The sequence below is a fragment of the Cervus elaphus genome, chromosome 12, assembly GCF_910594005.1.
Source record: "Cervus elaphus chromosome 12, mCerEla1.1, whole genome shotgun sequence".
Taxonomy (NCBI): domain Eukaryota; kingdom Metazoa; phylum Chordata; class Mammalia; order Artiodactyla; family Cervidae; genus Cervus; species Cervus elaphus.
Window position 1 is genome coordinate 54,840,142 of NC_057826.1, and position 16,170 is coordinate 54,856,311.

Here is a 16,170-nt window from a genome sequence, read left to right on the forward strand (position 1 = left end):
AATAAATGTTTAAAATATTAACTGACTCATTCATTCATTCATTCATTCATGGCTGTGCTGGGTCTTTATCGCTGCACATGGGCTTTCTCGAGTGGCCGCGAGCAGGGGCTACTCTTCACTGCAGGGTGCAGGCTTCTCATTGCCCTGGCTTCTCCTGTTATGGAGCACTAGCTCGAAGAGTGTGGGCTTCAGTAGTTGCAGAACACTGGCTTAGTTGGTCCATGGCATGTGGAATCTTCCCAGACCAGGGATCGAACCTGTGTCCCTGTGTTGGCAGAGGAATTCTTAACCACGAGACCACCAGGGAAGCTTTAGCTCTCCTATCTCTGATTCTACATAATAATCAGAAAATAAAGGTTTGGAAGTATCTTTGAGTGTTTACACTGAAATTTACAATTAAATAAAAACATTCTAATGTGTGTACAAGAATCATCTGTTTTATTTATTTTACAGAGTAATGGTTTAAATTGAGTACACTTGGGCACAGTAAATATTTTGACATGAAAAGCATCAGAATGGGCATCAGAAAAATAGCATCTCATCTTACACACAGTAACTAGAAAATATCTTTGTCTGATTATTTAAGGGTTACAAATCCTGAGAATGTTAGACATTGAACAAACTAGGTACTACCTTATAATTCAATCTTGCTTGGAAATCATCATTTAACAAAATGCTCTGAGGTACAAATCACCTATGTATTAAACATGAATTTTTTACATTTTACAAAGACTTTAAACAAATATATCAAATGATTATACTTCAGTGGCTCTAAAACAGCTATCAGTCAGGTTCCAGGACACACTGTTCCACGATTTCCCGTAAGCTGGGGTTCTCCATGGCAGCCGCCACTCGCTCTTTGTCATTTATCTGCTTGTTGACTACAAAACACACACACACAAGTTAGCATAACTCTGTCAATATACAGCAACAGACAATATTTTTATTAGTTTGTTAAAATAGAATTCAACTCCTTGAAAACTTAATGCAGATGTTGGCTAAATATTTGTAAGTTTTGAAAGGAAGACTTAAAGAGAAAAAATTTCCTGTAATTTCAGTTTTGCTTTTCCTGAATTCCATCTCTGCTGTTTTTAAGTAATTGCCACCTTGTTTCTCTCTGTAGGCCAGAGAGTCTTTATATGAAAAAGCTTCTCAAAAAAAAAGGGGGGGGGGTGTTCTTTACTCCCATTTTAATACATTTACCCAGGAAGACTCCATGCTTGCACTGCAGGAGGCGCTGTAGTTCGACCCCTGGTCGGGGAACTAAGATCCCACATGCCGCAGAATATGGCCCCCCCCCCAAAAAAAAACATTCAATATAATACATTAATCCAAACTCACAAGGACAACCCCTACCCCGACATTCCCTAACGCTTTATTCTCTGGACCTTTGAATTCAGCTTCAAACATACAGCTCGCTCTCCTGCCACCAAAGAAAAGAGGCAAGCTCTCCTCAGAGTCTGTACGTCAAGGTTGCCAGAGCTGCACATTCTTTACAGATGTGTGGCACATTCTTTACAGATGTGACTAAACCAGTCAATATCCACAGGGCTTAATTCTAGTTCACCCAGCATTCCACTGAAAAAATTACTTTCTTCTCAAGGAAAAGCTAGTAGCTGATTTTGTACTCTTGCAAATGACCCAGTAGATGCTTGGCTGGTGGAAGAACCTAATATCCAAGATAAAGTACTATATAAAGCTGTTTTCTAATAATGGTTCAAAATTCACTTACTCTCTTCCTCTGTTGAGTGGGTTCCTTCAGAAATGTAGATTTCCAACTAGGAAAAAAATACATTGAAAGCAAAACATTTAGATGAGTGAGGTGGAATATACAATGAACTCCAGAGCCTAGAGATGAAAGTCCAATCCTGTTTCCAACATCAAAGACTTGGGACACATCTTCACACTCTTTGCTAAAATGAAGGCTTAAGTTACAAGGATTTTTTCTTTTTTTTTGGTCACATGAGGAAAGTCTACAGGGGGTATTCTCATTATTTTTTTATAAACACAAACCTACGATTTTACACAGATGAGATCTCATATATGTTTTGCTCCAAAATCTCTCCCTGGTACTCTGCCTTTTCCTCCCAAATCGGTATCTAAACTTACTCCCTGCCCCACCCCAAAAGAAAGTCACTTTAATCTTGTGTACTTTCTTCCATATTTTTCTCTATACCCATGTAATTTTTCACAACACACATACCCACCAAGGCTGGAAATTTATTTTTATTGCATATTTTATAAAAATGGGTTCACGATATATAGTTTTCAGTATCATCACTTTCTCATTTACTATTATCTTGATAAATTTATTTTCAAGTACACCACTGGTTAAGCTATCCCTCTGGGTCCCGCTGCACTCACTTGCTCAAATGATCTAACCTCCAAGAACCAGAGTTTTTAAGACAAACCCACAAAATTATTGCAAATATTGTGGTAACTAAATCATGCTATATGATAAAGATTTGTCTACTCTTCAGGGAACATTGGAGCACCTGATCTAATTCTCATATACTTATTCACTACTGAGACAAATGTTTTTCGTGATGGGGAAAAATCATAACCTATTATGGCTATAAGAGACCTTAGAGACCATCTTGATCAGTTTTCTTTAAAATACAAAACACCATATAAATCCCATCAATGTCATTAACAGTAAGTCTTATTGTGAACAACAAAGGAGGTGATACAAAATCAATCTATATTCATTTGTTGGTGTTGCTGTTTAGTCACTAAGTTATGTTTGACTTTTACGACGCCATAGACTGTAGAGTCATAGCCCACCAGGCCCCTCTGTCCAAGGGACTTCCCAGGCAAGAAGGCTGGAGTGGGTTGCCATTTCCTTCTCCAGGAGTTCTTCCTGACCCAAGGATCAAACCCACATCTCCTGCATTGGCAGGCACATTCTTTACCACTGACATACCTGGGAGACCCCATATACTCATTTACTTTGGTAATTTAGGGAAATTTGTGAAATGCCAGGCTGGATAAAGCATAAGCTGGAATCAAGATTGCTGGGAGAAATATCAATAACCTCAGATAAGCAGATGACACCAGCCTAACGGCAGAAAGTGAAGAGGAACTAAAGAGCCTCTTGATGAAGGTGAAACAGGAGAGCAAAAAACCTGCCTGAAAATTCAACATTCAAAAAACTAAGATCATGGCATCCAGTCCCATCACTCCATGGCACACTGCAGATGAGACCACAGATAGCCCCTCCCCACCAGGCTCCAGTGCGCCCCAGGCCCGAGTCTGTCTTCATCTGGCATTCAAGGCCCTCCCACCTCTGGCCTGCATACACTGTGCTACATCCCGGCTGATTTTCATCACCCTTACCCCAACCTGCAATTCACTCTGCAAGAATGCCTTTCTGACAAGTTTCTTCCCCTCTGCTCATCACCCAGCTCCACCACTTCCCTGCTGGAACCTCTCCTGTGACGACCCCCACCCTCCCACCCCCATCAACATACACAGCTAGTTGTTGCAGACCCAACAACTAGACCCAAGGGCCTGCATGGTATGTGGACATGCCTCTGGCAGAGAACCAACTGCACTACAATTGCCTCTTATATTTCCCCTCGCCAGTATCCGTGGCCCCACAGGGAGGACGGGGGCTTCGTCTCTCTTTTCCATTGCTCTACCCAAGAGTGGCTGCCATGTAGTAGGTGCTCAGGAATGGCCGATGGGATGCAGGTATGAATGAACCAATGCAGTCACATGCACATCTCTTGCACAACCTGTTTTTAGGGAATCAACATAGATAGAGACTTAGAACATGGCTTTGAATGCCAGTTTTGCCATTTACCAGCAGTCTAACACTGGGCAAATAAGTGTTAGTGAAGCTCTATCAGCCTCAGACTTCTCACTTGTGAATTAGGATTAACTGAAAACCTACCTCAAGAGGGTTACTAACAGGATCAAACAAGACACATAAAGTGGCCTGTTGCTGTTGTTGTTCAGTCACTAAGTCGTGTCTTACTCTTTGTGACCCCACAGACTGCGGCACACCAGGCTTCCCTGTCTTTCACTGTCTCCTAGAGTTTGCTCGCTCATGTCCTTTGAGTTGGTGATGCCATCCAACAATCTCATCCTCTGTCGCCCGCTTCTCCTCTTGCCCCCAGCCTTTCCCAGCATCAGGGTCTTTTCCAAAGTCAGCTCTTTGCATCACGTGGTCAAAGAATTGGAGCTCAGCTTCATCATTTGTCCTTCCAGTGAACATTCAGGGTTGATTCCCTTTAGGACTGACTGGCTTGATCTCCTTGCTGTTCAAGGGACTCTCAAGAGTCTTCTCCAGCACCACAGTTTGAAAGCATCAATTCTTCAGGCCTCAGCCTTATTTATGGTCCAACTCTCACATCTGTACATGACTATTGGAAAAACCATAATTTTGACTATACAGAGCTTTGTCAGCAAAGTGATGTCCTGCTTTTCAATATGCTGTCTAGGTTTGTCATAGCTTTTCTTCCAAGGTGCAAGTGTCTTTTCATTTCATGGCTGCAGTCATCGTCCGCAGTGACTTTGGAGCCCAAGAAAATGAAATCTGTCACTGTTTCCACTTTTTCTCCACTTATTTGCCATGAAGTGATGGGACCAGATGCCATGATCTTAGTTTTTTGAATGTTGAGTTTTAAGCCAGTTTTTTCACTCTCCCCTTTCACCTTCATCAAAAGACTCTTTCCTTTCTCTTCACTTTCTGCCATTAGGGTGGTATCATCTGCATATCTGAGGTTATTGATATTTCTCCCAGCAATCTTGATTCTGGCTTGTGCTTCATCCAACCTAGTATTTCACATGATGTACTCTGCATATAAGTTAAATAAGCAGGGTGACAATATACAGACTTGATGTACTCCTTTCCCAATTTGGAACCAGTCCTTTATTCCATGTCTGGTTCTAACTATTGCTTCTTGTCCTGAATACAGGTTTCTCAGGAGGCAGGTAAGGTGGTCTGGCATTTCCTTCTCTTTAAGAATTTTCCACAGCTTGTTGTGATCCACACAAAGGCTTTAGCACAGTCAATGAAACACAAGTAGATGTTTTTTGGAATTCCTTTGCTTTTTCAATGATCCAGCGGGTGTTGGCAATTTGACCTCTGGTTCTGTGGTCTGTGCCACATGACAACTAGCATTTGCCATGAGTTCTTCCCACACATCACCTTATTAGATCCTCAAGGCCACCCAGCTATGAATGCCCAGTGCCTCCATCTAGCCAGGGAAGAACCTGGGTCTCAATTCAGACATTCTGAGCCCCAAGCTGTGCTTTGGGGGCCCCATCTGAGCTAGTTACCCACTGGAATCTACTGGAGACTGTGTTAAAAAAGACCAAACCAATTAAATCAACTCACTGGGAGTGAGGCTCCAGAATTGGTTTTCTAAAGCAAGTTCTGCAAGGAAGGCAAAATCAGGGTGCTCAGTGTTTGGGGAACCAACACTAGAGAAGGCCTCTCTTAGACAGAATTGGGTTTGAACTCCACTTCTGCCCCAGGCTAGCTGTGTGACCTTGGCAATTGACTCACCACTTGACCCCTCATCCACAAAACAGAAATATTAACATGGTACTGGGTTCTCAGGAGACCCTAAGAGCCCTTGAGGAACCTCCCCTTTCTATACAATGGCCATGACCATGGAACCTTTCTCATAGGGTCTGTCGTGTGGATTAAAGGAGTAGATAAACACAAGCAGAGCACTCAGAGATGAGCCTGCATGTTTACTACAGCCCTTAATAAATGCTGGCTGCACCATTACTGTTACACCACTGCCGTTACCACAACAATCAGCCTGCATATAGCACTGTCCTGTTTACAAAATGCTTTCACCTCCAGGGTCTCAGAGAGCTTAGGGTAGGCTAAAGCTGGTGCCTACTGGCTCATGAGAGACTGCTGCTAAATTGCAGGAATCTGTGAGCCAGGTGTTAAACTGAGCCACGTAAGAATATTGTTTTAATATTAAAAATTAAATTATGGAAATATGTTTAATTAAATTATATTTAAAACACTTACAACTTATTGCTTCTAATTTCTACTATATTTTATTATCTTTTATGTTCTTGAAGTTATTTAATGCCTTTTCTCTCTGAATAGAGATCATGGCATGTTAACATCATGGTATGTTACTGCACCCCTCTTCCCAGTTCTAGTCAGTGTCAGCAATATTGGTACCTTGAAATTGGCCACAGCAGGTATATTTACACCACAGAAACTGGCAGACAATACAAATCAGGACTTGAATTCTTGATTCTAGACTTAGGAAGTGCTAAAGATCACTTAATAACAGAGATTAAACTTATGTGTGCTGTGTCTCTAGCTATTATTTTGTGCTACCAGAGAAAACTGAGGAAATATTTTTCAATATTCAGAAATTATTATCCAATTCAGAAAAGAAGCCACTCACATCACTGAAGTTGTGAAGTTCCAATGCACAAGCAGTATTCATTGCTTCACTTTCACTTTACTTACTAACATAAACAAAAATACCAACCAACAATCCTGTTGGAAACTACACTCATCTGTCTACTGCATCCATAGGTTGGCTACAGATACAACTAACTAAGTGTTCTGTGGGAATCAAATTATTTTGTGAAGTTAACAAAATAAAGTGTTATATATTTTATACTTGTAAATTATATTATAAACCTTTATATCAGTAGAATTTATAGTAATCTAGTGTGTGCGTACATGTATTTGTTTACTGGAGTCCAGCTATTACCAGAAAACCACTGCACAGAATCTGAATAGACTAAATTACTGTTTTGCTAATTCCTAAATTTTACTCATTCCTAAATTACTAAATTCCTCACCAGTTTCCCAGGTGAGGAAACCGAGGATCAGAGAAGTTAAGTAACTGCTTCAAGGCCACACGACTACCAAGTGGTGCTGCTAGGTTTTCACTCAGGGATTTTAGCGCCAAGATACCTGCTGTCTGCACCACCCTTCACCACTTCCAGAATCAGATTCTTTCACTCCTAGTGAGATCAGCTCAGAGGGAGGGCTGATGGTGGAGATGTGAATGGAACCTAAAAGGTACTATTTGAACACATGATACTTCAGTGGAGATCAGGCCTGGGCAGGGACCCAGAGAGGAGGACGATGGGCACCCGGCAGTAGCAGGGGTCTCTGAGCAACTAACAGTGATGACAGAGGTAGTAAGGACCAAAGAGGAGGAGGGCACTGCATTTTTCTCTTAGTGTCCTCATCTGTAAAACAAGGATCATGGTATTTACTCCAAGCCAGACCAACTTCACACCCAGTGTCCTGCCCGCCCTGGGAATCTGCTCAGCCTACTGGCTGGAACACACCACCTTATTCATTCCCCTCTTGGGTGTCTCTATGCCCACCTCCTTTTATGAATCCCTTTGGAGGAAAGAGAGGAATAGGGAGAAACAAGGCCTCATAGGGAGGCTAGTTAAAATTCACAGCCATCACTTGTAATGAGTCTTGGAGTTTGCAGGACCCTTTCAGAAATACTGACTTCTCCCTGGCCCCTCACTCCTCTCCCAGGTGAGGAAGTGAGGGGCAATATTGTCTCCACTTTCAAGGCCAGGAAAGGTCAGTCCATGACCTGCCCAATATCCCCTAGCAGCACTGAGACTCAAATGCAGGCTCTACCCACAATCCCCTTCTCTTTCTGCTTCCCATGTGGCCTCTTGCTGTATCTTATAAGAAGCAGTTGGTTGGTTTAATGCTCCCCATTTACCATCAAATTTCAACTCTTTCAATAATGGCTCTCCATAGTTGATTTTTTGCCACATTTTGTTTCCTTCCTCAATCATTTCGGAGCTCAGTGTCCTCACTTCACTTCTCCTCAGATCACTCTAGGGTGGCCTCATAGTAGTTGATGAAGCAGCCAACATGCATTCCTAAGGGTCCAGGCTCCCAGGCTGATACCTGGGGCTTCATGAGATGAAGAGCTCATGGGGGCACACGCTGAGGCTGGGACACAAACCACGCTTTGGGTATGCGGACCAGGAAACAAGGTCCACACTTGGAACACACCCAGTGATTAAGGAAATCAGGAGAGACTTACATAGAAGCCTCAATAGCAAAATAAATCATTACAGAGCAAACGTGTGCTGCTTGAGTTGAATATAGAGTGAAAAAAGCAGGAGAGAAGATTGTAAAGGTTGTACAGTTCTCACGCACATACACACACACACTGTTCATAAAAAGCTGGGGAAGATACACCAAAAAGTTAATAGTGATTATTTTGGAGTAGGGAGTCTGTAGGTAACTTCTTTGTATGTTTCTGTATTTTCTATGACTTATTACTTTTTATAAGAGCATAAACAACCATCAGTTTCATTTAAAAGAGGCTTACTGAAGATCTTTGGTTCACCTCTTTCCCACATTCTTATCATTACCTCCAACTGGCTCACTCTCTCCTATTTACTCTCTCTCCTCTGCCAGGAGAATTTGCTTTCTAAATCAGAAATAGAATAATGTTTCTCTACCAATTAAAGGTCTTCCACAAATTACTGTTAATTTTTTTAAGTGTGATAACAGCATTATGGGTTGGTAAGAGACTGAATTTAATCTTGAGAGATGCTTATTGAAGTATTTAGGGTAAAGGGTCAATATAGCTAGAATTTTCTTTCAGATTATACCATAATTTTTTAAATTACATATATTTTACTATTTATTTTTAAATTTTTATTAAAGATATTTTAGACACACATATATGTATATATAATGCTTTTGCTCTGTGCTTAGTCTTTCAGTCATCTCTGACTCTTTATGACCCCACGGACTGTAGTCTGCCAGGCTCCTCTGTCCATGGGGATTCTCCAGGCAAGAATACTGGAGTGGGTTGCCATTTCCTTCTCCAGGGGATCTTCCCAACCCAGGGATCAAACCTGGGTCTCCCACATTGCAGGTGGATTCTTTACCCACTGAGCCACCAGGAAAGCCCAATGATGCTTTTATATAAATACAAATATAAAAATATATTTTTCTGTTTTAAAGAAAGAGGTAAAGCAAATGTGGCCAAATGTTGAATGGAGGAGGAAGGCATAATGGTGCCAGTTGTATTCTTAGTTTCTTCAAATGCTTTGAAATGTTTTCATAATAATAATAAAAAAAAATTGACAGGAAAGTCTTCCACGGCTGTGACTGCCTATACCAACTTCTTGGTCTGCCCTAAACCTTTTCAATCTCACCCTAATCTACCTTGACAGTCAAAACCGTCAAGTCTTGGACTTCCCTGGTGGTCCAGTGGTTGAGCATCTGCCTGCCAAAGCGGGGGACACAGATTTGATCCCTGGTCTGGCAAGACCCCACAGGCTGCAGAGTAACTATGCACCACAACTAATGAGCCCACAAGTTGCAACTACTGAAGTCCACGTGCCGAGAGCCTGTGCTCCACAACAAGAGAAGCCACTGCAATGAGAAGCAGCTCATGCACCACAACTAGAGAGTAGACCCTGCTAGCTGCAGCTAGAGAAAGCCCATGCATAGCAACAAAGACCCAGCACAGTCAAAAATAAATAAATACAACAAATTGTTTAAAAAACTGCCAAGTCTCACCTCTGTTTTATGCTCCAAGGTTTTAGTATGGAAATCATTTTACTCTTATAAGATCTACTTTCAAATGCATGCACATTTTATAGCAATTAATAGAGCACAGATTGATTTTTTAAGTATGAGGAATAATCTATTAGAAAGAAAAACCAATGTAAACAGATGAAAACTTAACTGTGCAAAAGATAAACTTATGGCACAGCATAGACCTTTGGATTAACTACGTGTAAAAGGCATGATGCAGGCAAGTACAAAATTTGCCCTGTTAGAATCTGGTGAAACAAAAGCTGGTGACACTCAGCTTTGTTAGTGCCTCCTCACTGGCTAAGTTCAAGTACTATGTGTTAATCACTCAGTCATGTCCCCGACTCTGCAACCCCATAGACTGTAGCCCACCATGCTCCTCTGTCCATGGAATCCTCCAGGCAAGAATACTGGAGTGGGTTGCCATTCTCTTCTCCAGAAGTTCAAGTACTAGCCCTGTCATTTAATACCTGTGTGGTCTTGGACAAGTAATTTAACCTCTTTTAATCTCAAGTGCTTTATGTATAAAAAGTAAAAACACCTTTTACCTCAGTGGGTAGCCACGAGAATCAAATGAGAGGAGAGATGTGTAAGCGTGCTGTCCTCTAGAAAGTATCATGCACATTAAAAGCATTATTAGTGGGAATTCCCCAGTGGTCCAGTGGTTAGGACTTGCCGCTTTCACTATAGGGGCCCAGGTTCAATCTCTGGTCAGGGAACTAAGATCCCGCAAGCCATACAACATGGCCAAAATCAATAAATAAAAATAAAAGCACATTGGTGAAATTCTAATAAATAAGTTCTACTAAGCTAGTATCACTAGCTTCCCAGGTGGCACTAGTGGTAAAGAACCCTCCTGCCAATGTAGGAGACTTAAGAGACATGGGTTTGGGCCCTGAGTTGGGAGGAGTCCCTGGAGAAGGAAACAGCACCCACTCCAGTATTCTTGCTGGAGAATCCCAAGGACAGAGGAGCGTGGTGGGCTATAGTCCATGGGGTTGCAAAGAGTGGGACGTGACCAAAGTAACTTCGCACGCACACACGCATAGTATCATTCTTATGAAAGCTTGATGAACAGAACCAACATATCATGAACATAAAGACAGCTCAAAGGATGATCAGGGCATAGAGGAATTTAGATTGTTGGGGTATGTTGCTCAGGAATTCACTCCTCCTAATACTGTTTATGTAAATCAAAAAGTCCCTTCACAGCTCTGGGTTCCTGGTTCATATACAATTTCATTCAGTTCTCATGGTGTGTTCTCATTGCTTAAAATACACATCAGATCTGAGAACCACCAGCCATTTCTGAATTCTGAGGTTGGCTATGGGGAAGAATGGGGGAGACACACCCATACTCAGAGGGGAAGCTCCCAAATCCAAAATACACAGAAAACCACACAGAAACGCCCTCTGCAAGGCCTTTATTGGTATGGGGTCACATACCAAGGTGAGGTTCCTGGGTGGTGTTGAGCCACATTTTCTGGTATCCATCCTCCAGATGGTACCTTGGGTGCTACCAAGGATGAGGGCAGTCAGCCCAGTGTCACGTCCAGGGCAACATCATCCACCTGCACCCCTCTACCTACTCAGGCCAGCAGGCCTGTCCACGGTGGGTTTATAACACACGTCAAGGTGGTGTTCATTCTGCGTAGGCAGAGAGCTTACCCCTTGGAAGTGAGTGTCTCTTGGTGAGAATTGTGGTTAGCTTTTATTCGAGATGGCCTCGCCACCAGTCTCACTGCGGCCATCTGCCCGTAGAGGGTGGGTTCTTGTAAGGCAGGTGCCATATCTTATTGATGTTTGTCACCCTGCCCTTAAAGAATAATACAACAGTCCCTCAATATATGTCATGTCATGGAATTGAAAACTGCCCACAACCTCTTCTGCCTTTTCCAGGTGCTATCCATGTGTGCATCTGTCTTATTAAAGCATTCATTCCTTCATTCACTCATTCATCCAACACTGAGTAACTCACGTGTCAGGCACTGCACTAGAGACAAGAGCAGAAAGTCATTACAGGAATAAATGCTCCCAGCAGAAGTCTGTACAAGGGGAAAGAGAAGCAAGGAAGCAGGCTAGCTCTTCGTTACGCTCTGGGAGGTGGCAAGGCGTGGGAAAGGCTTCGCAGAGGAAACGGCATTACTGTTGGACCTGGAGGATGAGCAGGAAGTCCACAGGCAGAGAAAAGGAAGACTAGTAGCTTCCTGGATGTGCACAGCATGAACAGTGCAGGGGAGCGGAGACAGGGCATTTATCTGTCATCTTGGTGCCTGGGGCTCGTGTTTTGGAGTGGGGAAAGGGGAATGAGGCCAGAACCGGGGCTCATTTGATAGGTTCATTTGTCCTATGGGTGACAAGGATGCATCACAGATATGCAGGCAATAACATGCCATGATCTCTTTTCACCAAGACTGTTTACTGTACATCAATCTTTTCATTCATCAGCTCTCTGCCACAAGACTGGGAGTATATCATAAGCAGGAATAGAGTCTCATCCTCCCTGGCACTAACACAATGGCTGACATGGGAGGAGAGGTCATTCCTATTCCAAAGGCCAGCCAGAGAGCTGACCATCCTCCATCACCTGTTCCTTCCAGCTGGAAGGTTAGCATGGAGAATAGCTCATGAGTAAGGGCGTGGAGATAACATGGTGACTGAATTCACGGGGCGGCCAAGCTAGCCTGACTCACTTGGCAAGAAGTAACAGAATACAAGAGGAGGGGAAGGCCAAGAACCCTCATGGAGAAGGAAAATCAGCAAGAGAAATGTGTTCATATAAAATGAATCGTATATGGTGAGAAACAACATGGAATCAGGAAGTCCCCTCTAAGCCACCAGCTGGAACTCCTGCACGAGTCCCCCCAGCGGCAGGAAGTTCCAGCCAAGGGGAACACGTACTCACATTCTGGCTCCGGGAAGTCTAGTCAATCATGAGGTAATCCCACTGAGTTCCAGCTACTCATCACTTCTGAAGTTGCCCAGCTGGGCCTGGGCCAAGGGACCCATGGGAGGGGAGTCAGAAGGCTCAGAGTCCACACAATGCTAAGGATACGAGGCAGGGTGGGGGTTACCAGCATCTTCACCCTAGCATCCAGGAGAAACCCAGACCGTCTCCAGGTTGTGGAAAACGTCCAGATTGAGCCCAGGAGCCAGACAAGAATCCCCCACCAGCAACCCCACCTAACAACCACGCTCAGCTCTCTGCTGGGCAACTTTGAACTGCACTAGCAGGCTTTGTCGGAGAAGGCAGTGGCACCCCACTCCAGTACTCTTGCCTGGAAAACCCCATGGACGGAGGAGCCTGGTAGGCTGCAGTCCATGGGGTCACACAGAGTCGGACACGACTGAAGAGACTTAGCAGCAGCAGCAGCAGCAGCAGCAGGCTCTGTTTTCCTACTCTAGCAGGGCCCAAAACAAGAGCCGTGTTTTCTTTTCCTCTGTTACGGGAAGGGAAATAACAGTACCAGCTACTACTACAGAGCATCTATCTAGTGTCCAGCACTTAATCCTGCTTCTGTCTCATTTCTACAACTCTGACAGCTAAGTATTATCATTTGTGTTCAAGAACCCAATCTGGACCTCCTGGAGCCAGAAAAGACACAGAAAATAAGTCAACTATCCACAGCATTATCAGGAAGAAGTCACAGGTGAATCCAGGTAACCCATTTCCTGCTTGGTGTATTATCATCCTGAGGTCCAAAGGCCAGCCCAGGCCACAGACTCCTTGATGACCCTGATTTGTACTTTGTGACACCCGAGCGAGACTCTGCAAGATAGCTTCTGTTGGAGGAATTCAAGATACTGCGACAATTAGACTAAGGAGGGGAGGCTCACAGCAGGTCACCCCACAGGGCAGAGAAGGAACTGGGCTGGAATCCATGTGTGGGATGTGAGCCCATGCCCTGGTGCAGCCAGTGAGACCCTAGGCACGCCAAACCCTCTCTGCGCCGGACCCCAAGCCAGTGCTTGGGCGTCTTCCTGGACTCTGCCTTCCCTTCCCCCTCATCTCCCACATCTAACTAGGTACCTAATCAACCTTCAGAGCAACCGTAAAAGATCTTGAATCCATCCCTCCTCAAATTAATTTGGCACTTGCCACATCTCACCCAGATTACTGTCCCCATTCTATCTGTGCTCCCATTCAGAGGGATCATTCTGAAATACACATCTGCTCTCTTCACCTCCCTGCTCACCTGGTCCCGTATCTCTAAGAGTAAAGTTCAAATTCCTTGGCTTAGCTCCCATACCCTGAGTCTGCCTCCTGCTCTCCCCCAGGTTCTCCATTCAGCACATTCAACCTTTGCCTGAACTACCCTGAATGCTATTTCAGGACCATGTATCTGCTGACCTCTCTTCCTTAGAAGGCCCTTCCCCTCTGATGATGCCTGATATCCTTCAAAATTCAACTCAAATACCACCTCTTCCAAGAAGTCCTCTTAGACACCACAGTCTGATTTAGATGCTTTCTTATTTAGACGCCCAGCTCCCATGTACTTCCCCCTATCACAGCACTTAGAGTTATTGATCTCTCTTTTCTGATTTCTGCAGAAGTTCCTGGAAAAGAGGAACTAAGCTCAGAGAAGTCCTGAGTTGCTTTTGTACCTGTAGCAACACCCAGGCACTCAGCATAGTGGTTGAGACACCACAGGAATTTCTGCACAGCAAAATGAGTGGGTCTCCTCCCTGGTAAGTGGGTCCCCCTGATCACAGGTTGGAGGATCTTTATGCTTCACCTGTCTGTAAAGGCTCAACAGTCTATGAACCTGAGCTCAGCTACTATGGGAACCAATCCTTTGACTCTGACCACACTCTTGCTTTGTGAAGTTCTATGTGGTCACCATGGACTTTCTCAACCCTGAACGCCAGTGACCACCAATGATCAGTGGCCTCTGGAAGCAGTTTCATGGCTACAGGAAGGGGTAGGGTGGGGGAATGCAGGCAGTGGTCACTGGGCTCTAAGATTTCCAACCTCTGGTCAAGGGATGCTGGTCGCTGTGCTGGGTTCAGAACGCCAGGCAACCTCAGCAGTACTCATCTGAAGGCATCTAGCTCTGTGGCTCGGGAATGAGCTCTTGGTTACTGAAAAGTTCAGTCTTGTGAAATGGGTTTTGTTTCACATTCCTGTCCGTGGCTCACTTATTTAAAAATTACACCCCAAGTGCCCCCTGAAAGAGATAAGGTACCTGTAGTCTGATTCAGAAGCTTCTTGCCATCAGCCCCTACATGAATGAAACCTGATCTGTGGAATGAAACTCAGGACAGGGACACTCCTGGGCCATCATTTCTTTTCCAGGAGCTCAGAGTCTTCAACTGTAAGATGAGGGAGGAAGGTCAAGTGAGTGCTGACCCCTCCTGGCAATGACATTTGGAGAGACTGGGTCCATTCTTCCTGAACTGACTCTTTTCCCTCCCCCACCCCGTCACTGACCTTGAGATCAAAGTGAGCGATTTTCTTGGCATGAAGGTAGTTCACCCCTTCCAGGATCTGCTTAATGAAGCTGGTGGCCTCCTCCTCACTCAGGGATTCCTTCTGGGCCAGGAAGTCGAAGAGCTCTCCTCCGGACACTCTGCAAGACACTGGTAGGGAGGGCCCAGCCCCAGTCAGTCTCATGTGCCAGAAGCCCAAGCCCCTGCCCCCGCCCCTGCCCCCAGGCACTCTGCAGGGCAGAAGCCCCTCACCCACCTCTCTGGCTCAGTCCAGCCAGCACAGAGACTGACTTTGCTACTACTTCTATTTGCTGTGTTCCCTTTGGATCACAAGAGGTGGAACCCTCAGGTGACAGCAAAAGGGCCTCTGCTAACACTCAAGGCTCAGGTCCCTGGTTACCCTGGGTGCTCTCCCGCCATATGACTGAGGTGACCAAGGACAGAAACAAGTGCTATGTGGGATAACAAAGAGGAACATATGCTGGGCCAGAAAATGGAGACTTAGTTTCCAGTCCAGCCCTGCTACTGGCTTTGGACAACTCCCTGTCCCGCCTCCTCTAGGCAGGCCTCAGTTTCCTCACCTGCAAAATGGGCAGACTGACCATGATTGTTCACAAAGCCCCTTTCTGTGACTTTATAGAAGGCATGACCTCTTCAAAGGCATATCCCTACCTTAACCATTGAGATCCATCCTTTATATTCATCTTTCAAAACTCTAAAATTCTGCTTTTGTCCTCACACTCCACTTTCCAGTATGTTATAGTTGATGTGGCAGGAAGAGAAACCAACAGAGCAAAAAGAATCTCCCTTGTAAAGACTAGTTTACAGTTTTACCTGAATTCGGGATTTAGGGTTGCCAGATGAAATGGGAGATTTTTATTTGCTAAATCTGGCAGTCCTACTGGGCGTGTTTGGCCTTTGACACATGCTGAAGTATCTAGCCGGCACATCTCAGGAACTGGGACATAGTCAATGCTCACCCAAGGAAAAGATCTCAGGAAGGGATCAGGGCCAGGGGATCCAGGAACTCAGGATCACCTGGAAAACTTGTTGAACATGCACATTTTCAGGTCCTACCACAGACCCTACCAAATTAGATTCTCCAGCAGCAAGGCCTCAGGACCTGTATTTTTGTAATAATAGCAACATAATAATGGTAATTGATAGTCATTGAATACTTGGAGCATTATGTATACTTTTTGCAC

The 16,170-nt window shown here is 44.4% G+C and overlaps 1 protein-coding gene across 2 annotated transcripts in view; it reads right to left on the reverse strand.

Moving 5' to 3' along the window:
- Positions 1-421: 421 nt before the first annotated feature.
- Positions 422-16,170, reverse strand: part of LOC122705121 (death-associated protein kinase 2-like) — a 103,344-nt gene continuing 87,595 nt past the window's right edge. The window contains exons 4-7 of one of the 2 annotated variants that reach the window (XR_006344039.1): positions 14,967-15,105; positions 14,722-14,848; positions 1,733-1,778; positions 795-881 (exon numbers count right to left, since the gene is read on the reverse strand). Coding sequence is in view for 1 of the 2 variants with exons in the window: in XM_043920330.1 (XP_043776265.1) it covers positions 784-881; positions 1,733-1,778; positions 14,967-15,105 (283 nt within the window). In the remaining variant the exon portion in view is untranslated. Of the gene's footprint in view, positions 882-1,732; positions 1,779-14,721; positions 14,849-14,966; positions 15,106-16,170 lie in introns of both variants that reach the window. The other variant, XM_043920330.1, reaches the window with a different exon arrangement.